The sequence below is a fragment of the Ursus americanus genome, chromosome 5, assembly GCF_024610735.1.
Source record: "Ursus americanus isolate L20-20 chromosome 5, mUrsAme1.1.p, whole genome shotgun sequence".
NCBI classification, from domain to species: Eukaryota; Metazoa; Chordata; class Mammalia; order Carnivora; family Ursidae; genus Ursus; species Ursus americanus.
The window spans coordinates 83,237,960-83,254,745 of NC_142131.1; the positions used below are offsets into that span (position 1 = coordinate 83,237,960).

The window sequence follows — 16,786 nt, forward strand, 5'->3', positions numbered from 1 at the left end:
ACTGCAACAATACTTGTTATGCACTTTTCATAGGATTAAAAATACTGTGTAATAATAGCAGAGATGTATGATAGAATGCTAAGGCAAATATCCTGTCACAAAGTGAAAGATTAAAGATGTAATTATTTCTCCAAGTGTCATTCTTTTTTCTACGTTGTTTGACCACCTCTTCTTAAGTAAATGCCTAAACTTCCCTTCAAGCAACTCTCATTCCTTGTCTTCCAGGCATGACTGGAGCCATGGAAGAAGCAAATGACACCACAGAGATAAACTTCATTCTTTTAGGGCTCTTTAACCACACTCCGACCCATGTGTTCCTCTTTTCCATGGTGCTCATGATCTTCCTCACCTCCCTGTTGGGCAATGCCCTCATGATCCTGCTCATCCATGAGGACCCCCAGCTGCACACACCCATGTACTTCTTGCTTAGCCAGCTCTCCCTCATGGACATGATGCTGGTCTCCACCATAATCCCCAAAATGGCAACCAACTACCTGATGGGCACCAAGTCCATCTCTCCTGCTGGCTGTGGAGCTCAGATCTTCCTGTTTCTCACTCTGGGAGGTGGTGAATGCTTCCTCTTAGCGGCAATGGCCTATGACCGTTATGTGGCCATATGTCACCCCCTGCGCTACCCTATCCTCATGAATCAGAAGCTTTGTTTGCACATGACCACAGGCTCCTGGCTTCTGGGAGGGGTGGACGGACTGATGCAGGCTGGTGCCACTCTGAGCTTCCCTTACTGCCATTCTCGAGAAATCAACCACTTCTTCTGTGAAGCACCCTCACTTGTGCGCCTTGCCTGTGCCGACACTACATTTTTTGAGTTTTTCATGTATGTGTGCTGCATCCTGATGCTCTTGATCCCTCTGTCTCTCATTTTGGCCTCCTACAGTCTCATTCTGGCTGCTGTGCTCCGCATGCGGTCCACTGCAGCTCAGAAGAAAGCCTTTGCCACCTGCTCCTCTCATCTGGCTGTGGTGGGGCTCTTCTATGGGGCCATAATATTCATCTACATGCGGCCCAAATCTTACCGTTCAGTGGCCCATGACAAAGTGGTCTCTGCTTTTTACACCATCTTCACACCTGTGTTGAACCCCCTTATATACAGTGTGAGGAATAAAGAAGTCAAGGGGGCTTTGAGAAAGTGGCTGGAGAAGCATTTTTTGCGACATCTATAGTGAGAGTAATTTGATAAAGTGGCAGCAGCCAAACTAGGTCTATTATGAAATTTGTGTTTTATCCATATATTTTTCTCTCACTTGGCAAATTTTCACTGTTTAAAAAAACTATTTCTTTAATATTTGGTAAATTAAAATTTACATTTGCCCTGCTTTCATATGTCATTATGTATTTTTGTTCTGGACTTTGGACCTCAGCAATAATAGTAAATGACTGAGGCGCTGTAAATAAATGATAAGTGAGACATTGACAAAATAAAGGAGATTTTCAATTTTTAATGTCCTTGGGCCCTGCTCATGGGCTGTCAAGGAAGCTAGACTTTAACCATTACTGGAGTCAGCAGATTCAATTTCTGACCTGGGCACAGATTTTACATCTGATTCATTTGTAAATAACCTAAAAGGGAGCATTCCAACATAAAGCTAAGGGAGTTGAACCCCTCAGTTCCCATGGGACTGAAGTCATACAGTCCTCCAGATAAACTAAGTCCTTAGGTTATAGTCCTAAGATAAGATAAGGTCTATAATTTTCTAAAATGGCTTTCATCTAACGATTTTAACATTTCATGTTTCATATCCTTAGTGAAGACTGTATCCCAGGCAATTGTTCTAGCCTGGGCTGGAAAAACAAAAACAAAACCAAAACAGAACAAGAACAAAAACAAAAACCCTTTATTTTAGAGATTCTAAAAGGTTTATTCATTTTGTGTCAACAACTCCAACTCAACACCAACAACACAACTCATGTCTGCGTGTGTGTGTATGTGTGTTTTGAGGATGAATTATTTAAAAAGTGAGTAATTAATTAAAAAACAATATATATCTTACCTTAATATAATTTTGATAAAATAAATTTCAAATAAATACATAGTTAAATGACTGAAAAAAATAGAAATCTTGTAGGAAATATTGTCAAAATTTTTGCTAGAAGAGGATTTTGTGTGGCTGTACGTGAGTTAAGAAATCATTATGTACAAAGTAAGCAGATTGAACTGTTTAGATTTAAATATTGTTTATATATCATAATCACTGGCTGGCTCAGTCATTTAAGCATATGACTCTTGATCTCAAGATCATGAGTTCAAGACCCATGTTGGGTACAGAGCTTACTTAAAAAAATATACAGTAGTCATGAAGAGTAAAAGTGGACATCTTTATCTGAGAAGAGTAACACTAATTAAAAAATAATTCACACATGATGAAATCAATAACATAAATCAACATAGACAATAGATTCATTCATAATAGTAATTAAGAGCAAAAAATTCATTTTTCCACATGTTAAAATAAATATCTATTTTCTATTTACTTATATAGATAAAAAATAATCTTTGATCACACTGAAAGCCTTAGGGCTTAAAGTTTCATCTTCTTTTGTGGTTAATTAAAGGAAGTAAATATAATGACTTGGGAAAAGTCTTATAATCTTTCTGCAACTTTTGAAGTGCAAGTTTTAAGATAATTAACTTTCAAAAAAAGTTTTTTTTTTAAAGATTGTATTTATTTATGTGACAGACAGCCAGTAAGAGAGGGAACACAGCAGGGGAGTGGGAGAGGAAGAAGCAGGCTCATAGCGGAGGAGCCCGATGTGGGACTCGATCCTAGAACGCCGGAATCACACCCTGAGCCGAAGACAGACGCTTAACGCTTGCGCTACCCAGGCGCCCCTCCAAAAAAAATTTTTTTTTAAATAGCAAGGACCTATACCCTACATATTTTAAGGAAATGTCACTTTAAAAATGAAGAAACCACAGTTTATTGTAACATTTCAGCTTCAGAGACAAGATTTTAGAATTTCTGAGAAATTCAGAATTCAAAAACAAACCAATAAACCAAAAGCAAACCAAAACAAAACTCAAAGAAACTGTTAGCAGAACATTAAGGTCCTTGGCAAGACCATTGCTGAAACTAATATAAGGCTAAATGTTCACTGAACTTGAACTAAAAAATGAGTAAAAACAGCACTCATCATCAGGAAAATGTCAATCAAAACCACAACGAGATATTACCTCACAACTGTCATAATGGATAAAATCAATAACACAAGAAGTATCAATTGTCGGTGACACTGTGAAGGAAAGGATCCCTCATGCAGCATTGGTGGGAATACAAACTGGGGTAGTCAGTCTAGAAAACAAAACAGAGGTTCCTCAGAAAGTTAAAAATAGAACTACTCCATGATCCAGCAATTGCACTATTAGGTATTTAACCAAAGGATACAAAAATACTAATTCACAGGTGTACATGCACCCCAATGTTTATAACACCATTATTTATAATTGCCGTAAGTGGAATTTAAAAACAAAACAAAACAAAACAATGCACAAAGGGAAAAAATTGAAGAGAGAGCACAAGTAAGAAACAGACTTAATTACAGCAAACAAATTGATAGTTACCAGAGGGCAGATGGGTGGTGGATGAATGAAATAGGTAAAGGGTATTAAGAGTGCATTTACCTTGAAGAGCACTGAGTAATATATAGAATTGTTTTTGTTTTGTTTTGTTTTAGAATTGTTGCATCACTACATTGTACACTGGAAACTAATATAACATGGTTTTAACTATATGGGAATTAAAATTAAAACAACAAAATGAAGCCTTATAGAATAAAATTCAGCATCTATGTTCTTTCTTTTCCTCCCAGTCAGTTTTCATTGGGGTTCCAGGAAACGGCTGAGACTTTCTGTGTTTCCAGTTCCTATGAGAAAACTACTCTTTCTATGGTTCTATATACTCCCTGCCAGTCCCCATCCTGCTTTCATATTTTACATGCAGGTCCCATTCATGAGCTACAGGAAGGCACATTGTCCAGGTGTCTCCATTTATCAAAGTGACAGAAGCTTCCTGTGGTTGCTTTTTTCTTTTCTCTACTTAGCTCTTTGGTGTCGCCATCTCCTATTAAATTAATTTTCTGAATCTATCTCTGCTTGAAAATACATAAAATGTTTTCCATTTTTTTTAACTGGACATTTCATAAGAACCTTCTGTTTGAACGATGAAGAAATCAAGCACAGAAAAAAAATGTTTGGAAAGTGACAAGTTTCTCAAGAATTTACTTCTCATGGTTATGGAAGAAGCAGCCAAAGCAAAATGGGGGGGGGGGGGCGCTATCTCTAAAGTCCTTAGCTTAGAATTGATAAAAAGACATTTTAGGCCACATAGCATTGAACAAAGCAAATAATTACATGTCCTGGCTCATACATATGTAGTGGAAACTTCACTCCTCTCATAGAGATCAGAAGAAATCAGTGAATATTTGTAAAATATTTTTATGCAAAGATTCCAAAAGATTCCAAATACACACCCTCAGGAAGGGGGGTGAGAAAACCGCTTAGCCACAAGAAAATCATTTTGTACAATTAGCATGGTAAGTAGGCAATGAAGATATTGGAAAAGGAGAAAAAATATTCCAGAGGAATGAGCCAAGTGTAATAATGAGAAAAAGTGGTGAATATGGTCCAAGGAAACAGAAAGTGGCTTTGTTTATGAATGTTCTTCATCTATAATATAGAAGGCACGCACATATCTGCCCAGTGAGATTTGAGAATATCTGAGAACCAACTCCTGTGTTTCTCCTGTTCTTGAGTTCTTTCTTTTTTCTTTTTTTTTAAGATTTTATTTATTTATGTGACAGAGAGACAGCCAGCGAGAGAGGGAACACAGCAGGGGAGTGGGAGAGGAAGAAGCAGGCTCCCAGCGGAAGAGCCCAATGTGGGACTCGATCCCGGAACACCGGAATCACGCCCTGAGCCAAAGGCAGACGCTTAACGACCACACTACCCAGGCGCCCCAAACAGAAATCGTCATTTTCCCAGGAAATCTGCTCTTCTGCCTGTATTCATTTTCTCTTCTTTTTTTACTTTTTAAAGTAAACTCCAAGCCCAACATGGGGCTTGAACTCACAACCCCAAGATCAATGATTGCATTCTCTACCGACTGAGCCAGCCAGGTTCCTCTTGAGTTCTTTATAGGACTGTTTATTCATGTTATTAGGACCTTGAATCACCAAAAATTTTGCATATTTTGATGAATTGTATTTCACAGGTCATCTGATGAAATCATTTCTAGAACCTTCTTGGTTGCCTCCTCATCACATGGCTAAATACAACTTTTGGTTTTCTCTTTTTGAGAGGGTTGAACTTATCTTTTGGAGAAAATTAAGTGAGCCAAACACTTGGTAATCAGGAAAGAGAGCTCACTGATTTGTGATGCTGGTTAATAATCTGGATTTCCTTCTTCTGGACTAAGAATCATGCTGCACTTCCCTTGTCTTTGAAGTATAAGATGATCTGTAAATCATCAGGGAAATAACCATGTGTAACATCTGACTAGATGATTTAAGATCAAAATAACTGACCTTCCATGTCCTCTATTCACATGTCACAGACTGCAGATGTTCATGGTGAAAGAAGTGAAGGGGTGCAAGTTCCAAGATGATATATGGCACGATCAAGAATTTGATCTTTGTTATTTTATGACATAGGGACTTTTAAGCAACTGTTGGTTAAGCAGCATAGACTATCTATTTCACTGTCTCTAGACACTCATACATTCATTGACTTATTCCTGGTACAGACATTATGTCATTTCAATGAGAAAGTGTGTGTGTGTGTGTGTGTGTGTGTATACATATATATTAAATATGGAGCCAATTGGCACATAATCTCTGACATAAAATATTTGAAATGCTGAAGTGATATGTAATATATATGGGAAAAATTCATACACTTTTCTCAAATTTATTTGCATTATTTAGGAATACAATAATATAAAAGGAATTTGAAAAAATCATATTTTTCATTAAGTTTTCTGTCAATGTGCTGTATTTTAGTAGTAAAACTATTGCTTTGAAGTGTAAACAAATTTATCCCTTCAGTTTTTCAAAATGACACTGAGTGTATCAAAATAAGCTAGGGTTTTAACTTATGTTGACTATGCCCCTCTTTAATAAAATCCCCATGAGAGGCTGAAAGTGATCATTGAATGCAGTGAATTTCTCAAAATTGTATGTATTCTAAGCCTTTGTCTGAGGCTCCACATGACCCTTCTCCTCTCCAAAATTATTCTCATTTATAAATTTCTTTCTTCTTCAATAATTTAACAACTTTTTAAAGGTTTATTCATTGATTTTAGAAAGGGTGGGTGGGCAGAGATAGAATCCTCAAACAGCCTTAGTGCTGAGCAAGAAGCCTGACATGGGGCTCTATACCAGGACCCTGAGTTAATGACCTGAGCCAAAACCAAGAGCCAACAGCCTAACCAACTGAGCCACATAGGCACCCCATAAAATAAATTTTTAATTTCATCAGGAATATGTGGCTGAGAAAGATAGTGTAATAGGAGGTTTCCCCATTTATGCTTCCCACCAACACCAATGTGCAGCTTTCCACTTATGAACTTGTATTTAAGTGACTTTTGGAATCCAGGTATGATGTTATGAAAAATGGATGGAGTGCAAGCCTGAGAACGACCTTTTTGTGAAGGCATACATACAGCTATGTGCCACATTCTCCTGTTATGGTCCTGGTTATAGACTGAAAAAAGATGTCTATAGACCCCCAGTCTCCCCGTAGATTCAGATACTGCTGTATATGGACCTGCTTCTTATACCAGCACCATCTGCCAAGGGATCTGGGAGGAAACTTGACCCCAGAGTCAGGCCCTCTGACCTTGACCAGAGTATTCTGAAGTAGCCCTAAGACCTAGCTCCCTACCCACTGATCTATTGTCCAGGGACACTCTTGCCTACCCAAGATCCTAACAGGGGGCACAATTATCTGTACCCCCAGATACAAGTCACAGACACTGGGCCCAGTTGTGGTTTCTGAAACAACACTGTGACTCAATTCTTGTCCTGCTCAGCTATCGTATGGGGCTAATTTTGCCTGAAGTAGGACCTGCCCACTTACCTGGCAAGAGCCTTCCCAGGAACTGAAGGGAGTGTCTCCTATTCACAAACCTGGCTATAGTTTACCTTCTGTGGGCCTTGGAGTAGAACCTTGTCCCAGTTGCATCCCTATTGACTATGGCCCTGGAGGACATGACTTCACCCAGGATCGTAGCCTAGTAATGTCCTTGGTAATAGGCCCTTCAACAAAATTGTTAAAAATATATGAGCTACAATAATTTCTTAATGGATACACAATATAAAAGGGCATAAAGTCTGGCATCAATAGAATAAAATGTGAAAGGAGGGGTAGGAAAAAATGTAGAAGTTTTTATATGCTCCTGAATTTAATTTTTTATCACCTAAAATGGAGTGTTAGAACTTTAAGATGTTTTATGTATGCTTGGTAGTATTCACAATGCTAAAACCTACAGTAGATATAGAAGAGAGAAAAAGAAAGGAATCTAAGTATAACAGTATAAAATACACGTAATCACAAAGGAGACAGCAAAAGAAGAGAGGAACAAACTACAAGACAGAGAACAATGAATTACCAACATGGCAATGCAATAGTAAGGCCTTAAGTATCAATAATTATTATAAATGAAAATGTAGCAAATTCTTTAATCAAGGGCTCCCTGGGTGATTCAGTCATTTAATCATCTGACTCTTGATTTCCATTCAGGTCACGAACGGCTCAGGATCATGAGGTCAAGCCCTTCATCAGGCTCTGCATTCAGGGGGGAGCCTCCTGGATATTCTCTTTCTCTACCTCTGCTTCTCCCCTGCTTGTGTTTTTTATCTCTCTCTCATAAATACATACACACATACATAAATACATAAACACATAAATTAATTAATTCTGCAATCAAAAGATTTAGAGTTGTTAAATGGATAAAATACGAAAATACCAAGATCCATCACTATGCTGTGTATAAGAGACAGACTTTATCTCTAAGGACACACATAAGTTAAAACTGAATGGATTTCAAAAGAGATTCCATGCAAATGATTGTCGTAAGATAGCAGGGAAAACTAAGCGTATATAAGAGAATATATGCTTTAAGACAAAATGTGTCACAAGACACAAAAAAGATCAATAACTAATAATAAAGAGGTATATATGTACACAATATAGAAATAATATAGCCAATATTAACAGATATGAAGAGAGAAATCAACACAATGGAATAATAATAGGAGACTGAAATACCCCATTTTCAACAATGGGTGAATCATCCAGGGAGAAAATCATTAAGGAAAGCACTGACTTGTATGATGCTTTAGATAGAATCAACCTAACAGATATATAAGGAATTTTCAGTCCAACGACAGAATATGCAGAATTTGTCTCAAATCCACATGGAACATTCTCTAGGATATTTATTAGGCCACAAAACAAGTTTCAAGTCATATAAGAAGAATGACTATATCAAGTATATTTTCTGATTACATTGGTAAGAAAATAGAAGTCAATAGCAGAAGGAATGTTTACAAATACATGAAATGCAAATATATTTATGGATACACTATATATATTAAATATATATATTTGTATTTCATATATAGTCAATATATTTGTATTTCATTTATTTGTATATACACATATATTGCAGCAAAAGGATTTCTAACAGAATAGTTTATTGCAATAAAAGCCTAGTAAATAAAAAAGAAACATCTCAAATAAAAACCTAACTTTACACCTCAAAGAACTAATAAAAGAACATACCAACCCCTAGTTATCAGAAGAAAGAAGAAATAAAAATTACAATAGAAGTAAATGCAATTGAAAACAGAAAAACAACAGAAATATCAAGAAACTAACCATTTTTTTTAAGATTTTATTTATTTACTTGTTTGACAGAGAGACAGCCAGGGAGAGAGGAAACACAAGCAGGGGGAGTGGGAGGGGAAGAAGCAGGCTCCCAGCAGAGGAGCCTGATGTGGGGCTTGATCCCAGAACACCAGGATCACGCCCTGAGCTGAAGACAGACGCTTAACAACTGAGCCACCTAGGCGCCCTTAACTGTTGTTTTTTGAAAAGATTAAATTATTTTTTGTTAGGTACACACGGAAAAAACAGACTCAAATAAACAAAATTATAAAGGAAAAAAGAGACATAGCAACAGATAACAGAAAAGTACAAAGGATCATTGAAAAAAAGTAACAGTTATCCTTTTTTTTTTTTAAACCACTGGAGAATTTTCAGGACATAGGAGATATGATCGGATGAATTTTTTTTAAAGATTCTATTTATTTATTTGACCGAGAGAGAGAGACAGTCAGCAAGAGAGGGAATACAAGCAGGGGGAGTGGGAGAGGAAGAAACAGGCTCCCAGCAGAGAGCAGGGAGCCTGATGGGGGTCTCAATCCCAGGACTCTGGGATCACGCTCTGAGCCAAAGCCAGATGCTTAATGACTGAGCCACCCAGGCGCCCCTTTATTAACAGTTATTCTACAACAAATTGGATAGCAGAAAATGAAAAAAAAATAGTTCTTAGAAACATCCAACCTACAAAGATTGAATCATAAAGAAATAAAAAATCTAAATGGAGAAAGGACAAGAAGACTGAAACAGTAAACAAAATATCTTAAAACAAAAAAGCCAAATATTGATTACCTATCTTCACAGGTGAGTTCTATCAAACATTTAAAAATTAATGCCAATTATTCCCAAATTTTCTGTTCATGTGCACACACACACACACACACACACACACACACACAAATAGAAGAGTAGGGAACACTACTTGCAAATAATTTTACCAATCTTACCAGGGAAGCCTTGCTGTTAAACCAAAGCCACACAGTGACACTACAAAAACAGAACTACAGGCAAATATCCCTGATGAAGAGAGTTACAGAAATCCTCAAACCCAATTCAAGAGCACATTAAAGGAATCATACACCATGATCAAGTGGGATTTATCCCTGAGATACAAACATGGTTCAACATATACAAATCAGTAACCATGATAAACCATATATGTCACAAAATGATAGATAAAATCATATGATCATCTCAATAGGTGCAGGAAAAACATTTGATAAAATGAAACATATTGTCTTGATAAAAACTCTCCAAACATTAGTTATAGAAACAAAACAAAACAACTCCACATAATAAAGGCCCTTTAAAGCACACCCACACCTAACAATATAATCAATACTAAAAATGCTGAAAACTTTGTTTCTCTAAGATCGGAAACAACAGAAGAATGATCATTCTTAAAATTTCTGTTCAGTATAGTACTGAGAGTTCTAGCCAGAACAATTAAGCAAGGAAAAGGTAGAAGACATTCAAATCAGAAAGAAATAATCTACTTTCTTCTTTTTACAGATTACATCATCTTGTAACCAGAAAAACACAGAAGACTATCAAATAATTGATAGAACTAATAAACAAATTCAGTAAAATTGCAGGACATAAAATCAATATACAATAATAAGTTTTGTTTCTATACACTAATGGTGAAGTACAAGAGAAGTTAAGAAAATAATCCATTTATAATAATATCTAATGAATAAATACTTAGGAAAAATTTAATCATGGAAGTGAAAGATCCCTACAGTGAAAGCTATAAGAAATTGATAAATAGAATTTGAAGAAGGCACAGAAAAATGAAGAGAACATATGTTCTTTGGTTGTAAGAATTAATTGTTAAAATTAATTAATATAAGATTTAATTTAAGGATTATTTGTTACAATATTCATCCACCAAATGCTATATTCAGATTGCATGCAATTCCTTCAAAATTTCAATGCACTCTTCAAAGAAATAGAAAAAAAAAATCCTGAAATTCCTGAAGACCACAGAAGCCTCCAAATTTCTAAAGCACTTTGAATAAAAACAAAGCTAGAGGAGTCACAGTCTGAATTAAAACTCAATTATTAAAGAAGTTACAATCAAAACAATGTGGTACTAGATTAAAAAATGGACACATAGGCAATGAAATTGAAAGAGATCCAAGAAATGAAGCTGCATATATACTTAACATCAATCATTTACAAGAGTGAAAAGGACACACAAATGGGGGAAAATATTCTCTTCAAAACTGGTGATTGGAAAACTGAATATCCACATGTAAAAGAAAGAAACTAGACCTTTAGCTCACACCACTCATAACAATTAAATTGAAATGGATTTAAAATTAAAAGTAAGATTTGAAATTGTAAAACTGTCTGAAGAAAAGATAGTGAAATATTTCTTTGGCATTCCTCTTGATGACATTTTTTTGATATGAGAGCAAAGTACAGGCCACAAAAACAAAAATAAACAAGCGAGGTTACATGAAACTAAAAGGATTCTACAAAGTAATGGAAACAACCAAGAAAAGTAAAAAGCAACGTATGAAATAAGAAAATATTTGCAAATCATCAATTTATAAGGGGTTGATATCCAAATTATATGAGGAATAAATAAGCTCTATGGAAAAACACAAGTAGGTTAAGAAAAATAGAAACAATTTAGAACAGAAAATATAGCAGAACAAAATCTATGGGATACAGCAAAAGTGGTTGTAACAGGGAATTTAACAGTAATTCAGGCTTGTCTCAAAAAGCACAGTGAATCCCAAACATAAAAATCAATATATATATAATATTTACATTTATATTACATTTATTATATATCATATATATCAATAAATATGATATATATTTCATATATATTTACCACATGTTTATATTATATATTTATAATATGAAATTAATATAATAAATATATTCATATATTTTATATATTCTATATATTTTATATATTTACACAATAAATATAATAAAATAATGAAGACTAAAATATAATAAATAATAAAATAATAAATATATAATAAATAAAATAATAAATAAGAATATTGTAAATGGAATAAAATATAATAATTTATATTTATAATCTATATTTTATATTTATATTATAATTATTTACATATATTTACAACTTAAACTAGAAAAATAACAAACAAAGGAATAAGTTAGTAGCAGGAAATAAATAATGAAGATCTCATTGGAAATAAATACAAATATAATAAAAAGAAAATAGGGGGACACCTATCTGGCTAAGTCAGTGGAATGTGTAAGTTTTCATCTCAAGGTTGGGAATTTTACACCATGTTGGGTGTAAAGATTACTTAAAATACGTTTTTTTTTTAATTTTTTATTTAAATTCTAGTTAGTTAACATATAGTGTAATATTATTTTCAGGAATAGAATTTAGTGATTCATCACTTAATCTAACAGTGCTCATCACAAGCACCCTCCTTATTCTCCATTACCCATTTAGCCCATCCCCCCACCCACCTCCCCTCCACCTCAGTTTGTTCTCTATAGTTAAGAGTCTGTCTAGGAGTAGAATTTTAAACCAATCAGTTTGGAATTTCCTGATCAGCACTTGCCATCTTTTATTGGTAAAATATTCTTTAAAAAAGAGAAAATACAAAAAATCAATGAAGCTGAAAACTGCTTCTTTCATAAGGTAAACAAAATTAACAAACCTTTACCTAGACTCACTAAGAATAAAAACATTCAAATAAGTAACATCAGGAATGCAAAAGAAGGTACATATGATGCCACAGAAATACAAAGTGTCATAAGAGTATACCAAGAAAAATTACATGCCAATAAAATAGACAACTTAGAAAGATGGATAAATCCCTAGAAATTTACAATCTCCCCAGACTGACTCATGAAGAAAGAAAATCTGAATGCATATTACTAATAAAGAAATTTAATTAGTAATCAAGAGCCTCCAGCAAACAAAAGTTCAGGAATAGATAACTTTACTAGTGAATTCTACAAACATTCAAGAATATTTAATACTTATCTTTCTCAAACTCTTCCAAAAAATACTTCTAAATTCACTTTACAAGGGTAGCATTATTCAGATACCAAAACCAAGCAAGGACACCACACACACACACACACACAATAATAAATAAAAATAGGTGCAAATATTGCCAACAAAATATTAACAAATTGAATTAAAGAGTACATTAATATAATCATATACCATGATCAAGTGGTATTTATTCCAGGGATGCAAGGATGATTCAACGTCTATATAGCATTCAATATGATACACCACAATTACAAAATGAAAGATAAAAATCATATGATTATCTCAATAAATGTAGAAAAGGCATCTGACAAAATTTGACAGTTATTATAACTCTCAACAGAGTGTGTGTAGAGGAAAAATACATCAATATATTAAAGGCAATTTATTACAAACCCACTGTTAAAATCTAATTGTGAAAAGCTGAGAGGTTTTACCTTAATATTAGGAATAAGACAAAAGTACCCACAAAACTGGGGTGCCTGGGTGGCTTAGTTGGTTAAATGTCTGCCTTCAGCTCAGGTCATGATCCCAGGGTCCTGGGATGAAGCCCCCAGTCAGGAGTTCTGCTCAGCAGGGAGCTTCTCCCTCTTCCTCTGCCTGCTGTTTCCCTTGCTTCAGCTCTTTCTCTCCCTTTCTCAGTCAAATAAATAAATAAAATATTAAAAAAAAGAATACTCTCAATCCCACTGTTAGTTGACATAGCATTAGAAGTCCTAGCTGAAGCAATTAAATTTTTAAAAAAAGCAATATAAAAGACATTGGCAAATTGGCAAGAAAGAACTAAAACTGTTACTACTTGGAGATGATATGATAGTATATATATATAAGTATTACAACCACCAGAAACTGTTAGAATAAATAAGTTTGGTAATGTTGCGAGACATAAAATTAGTATACAAAAATGTATTCTGTTTTTTACAATAATAATGAGCTTATAGAAAGAGAAATCAAGAAAATCCTATTCATATTCATATCAAAATGAATAAAATATGAAAAATTGTTTTTCAAGGAATAAATTAAAGGATGTAAAAACACTTTTAAACTAGAAACTGTAAGATATTGGTGAAACTAATGAAAGTAGACATAAATAAATAGAAAGGAATTTCATGTTCATAGAATGGTAGAATTAATATTGTTAAAATTCCCAAACTACTGAAAGAAATCTACAGATTCAATAAAATCCCTACCAAAATACCAATCACATTTTTCACAGAAACAAAACAAATAGTTCTAAAATTTGCATGGAATCACAAAAGACCCCAAATAGCCAAAACAATCTTGAAAAAAAAAAGTGAAACATATTATGCTCCCTGATTTCAATGTATAATACAAAGCTATATTGTTCAAATCGGTATGGTGTTGACATAAAAATAAACACATAGATCAATGGAACACAATAGACAACCAGAAATAAACTCACACGTATATGTTTGATTAATTTACACAAAGAGGGCAAGAGTATACACTAAGGGAACGACTGTCTCTTCACCAAATGGTGGTGGGAAAACTGGTCAACTACATGCAAAGGACTAAAACTAGATTACCATTTTATATCACATATAAAATCAAACTAAAATGGATTAAAGTACTAAATGTAAGACCTGAAACCATAAAACTTATAGAAGAAAACATACGTAAAAATCTCCTTGACATTGGTCTTAGAGATGCTATTTTGGAGATGATTTCAAAAACAAGGGAAACAAAATAAAAAATAAACATATGGGGTTTCATCAAACTGAGAAGCTTTTCTGCACACAAAGGAAACCATTAACAAAATGAAAATAAACCTAAGGAATGGAAGGAAATATTCACAAAAATATATCTGAGGGGTTAATGTTCAAAATGCATAAAGAACTCATACAAATTTGCAACAAAACAATCTGACTTAAAAATGGTCAGTGGATTTAAATATAAATATTTCCAAGGAAGACAGATAGCTGACAACCACATGAAAATAAACTCGACATTGCTGATTATCATAGAAATGCAGATCAAAACCACAATGAGATGTTGCCTTACACTTGTCAGAATGTCTAGTATCAAAAAGAGAAGAAATAATTTGGTGAGAATGTGGAGAAGACAGAACAAATGTGCATGGAAATGTAAATTGGTGCAGCCACTAAGAAAATACTATGGAGTTTCCCTAAAAAAATTAACAATGGAGGTACCATATGATCTAGGAATTTCATACACAGGAAACAAAATACTAATTTGAAAAGATACACCCTTTATTCATTGTGCCATTATTTACAATAGTTAATATGGAACAATTTAAGTGTCCATCAATAGATGAATGGATAAAGAAATGTGGCACACACACACAGGCATGCATAAACGCACACAGACACATACAATGAAATGTTGCTCAGAAATAAGGAATGAAAACTTGCCATTTAAAACAACATGTATGAATATTGACTGTATTATGCCAAGTGAATAAATTGGACAAAGAAAGACAAATAATGCATGATTTCAATTATATGAACCAAAAAACAAACAAACAAACAAACAAAACCTCCAAAAAACCAAAACCCAGACTCATAGATACAGAGAACAGTTTGCTGGTTGTATGGAATGAGGTGGTTAAGGGAGATAGGCAAAGTGGAGAGGGATTAAGAAGTTCAAATTTCAAGTTATAAATAAATAAGTCAGAGAAATATAATATACATCATAGGGGATACAGTTAGTAATATCATATTAACTTTGTCAGGTAATAGGTGGTACTTAGACTTATTGTGGTGACCATTTTGCCATGCATTCAAATGTCAAATTACTCTGTTGTACACCCAAAACTGATATAATAGTATATGTCAATTATGCACATTTAAAAAGGCAAAAGAAGAAAATATGATGATCTAATGTACAGCAGGGAATCTGTAGTTAAAATCATTGTATTGTGTAGTTGAAATCTGTCAAAGGTGTACAACTTATGTCACACACACACACGATTACAATGTGAGGTGATGAATGAGAAAATTAGCTTGATCATGGTAATCATTTCACATTTATTTATATCAAATTATCATATTGTAAACTTAAATATATACAATTTTTATCTGTCACTTATTTTATAAGATAGCTTGTGAAATAGAGAAAATATGGTTATAAGCAATAGATGATGATAGGGTAGAAGACCAAAATTTTAGAAAAATAGAAGTAAAATATAAGAAAGGAATTCTTAAAAATTCACTATTAATGTTTCTTCTAGTTTTCAGGACCAGAAAAAGAATATATACATATATATTTTTTTTTCATCACTGTAACCTTCATGGAGATTGATAAATGATAAGTACATGATGATCAATTATTGAACCGAATAATCTGAAAAATATAATAATACTAATATCTCAAGATTAGTAGAAGGAAAAAATAACAAAGTTCTGAAAGGAAATACTTGAATAAGAGACTTAAAGGATAACTGAAACGATTAATTAAACTGTGAGTTCTTTTTAAATATATGTAATATATATAGCTTTAGCTAGATAAAATCAGAGAAAAAGAAAGATAGGCTGGTGATGGGTAGTAAGGAGGGCATGTATTGCATTGTGCACTGGGTGTTGTACGCAACTAATGAATCATGGAACTTTACATCAAAAACCAGGGATGTACTGTATGGTGACTAACATAATATAATAAAAAAATATTATTATAATAAAAAATAAAATAAAATAAAGAAAAAAGAAAACTCAAATGAAGAGAATCAGATATGAAAGAAGAGACATACAGACAGGAAGATGGAAGGGGTATAGGAGGATCCTAGGTTCACCTTATCCTATGAACACAACTAGATAGCTATCAAATCATCATAAATACCCTAGAAATTGACCTGAAGACTGTCAGAACAAATTCCACTACTAAAGGGAAAGAAGGGGCCACTGTGAAGA

At 33.9% G+C, this 16,786-nt stretch overlaps 1 protein-coding gene across 1 annotated transcript; it reads left to right on the plus strand.

Moving 5' to 3' along the window:
- The first annotated feature begins 239 nt into the window (after positions 1–239).
- LOC123779402 (olfactory receptor 2T33-like) lies at positions 240–1,181 on the plus strand. The gene has a single exon (XM_045777493.1). It carries the CDS (start codon positions 240–242, stop codon positions 1,179–1,181), a length of 942 nt encoding a protein of 313 aa, XP_045633449.1.
- Positions 1,182–16,786: the final 15,605 nt, after the last annotated feature.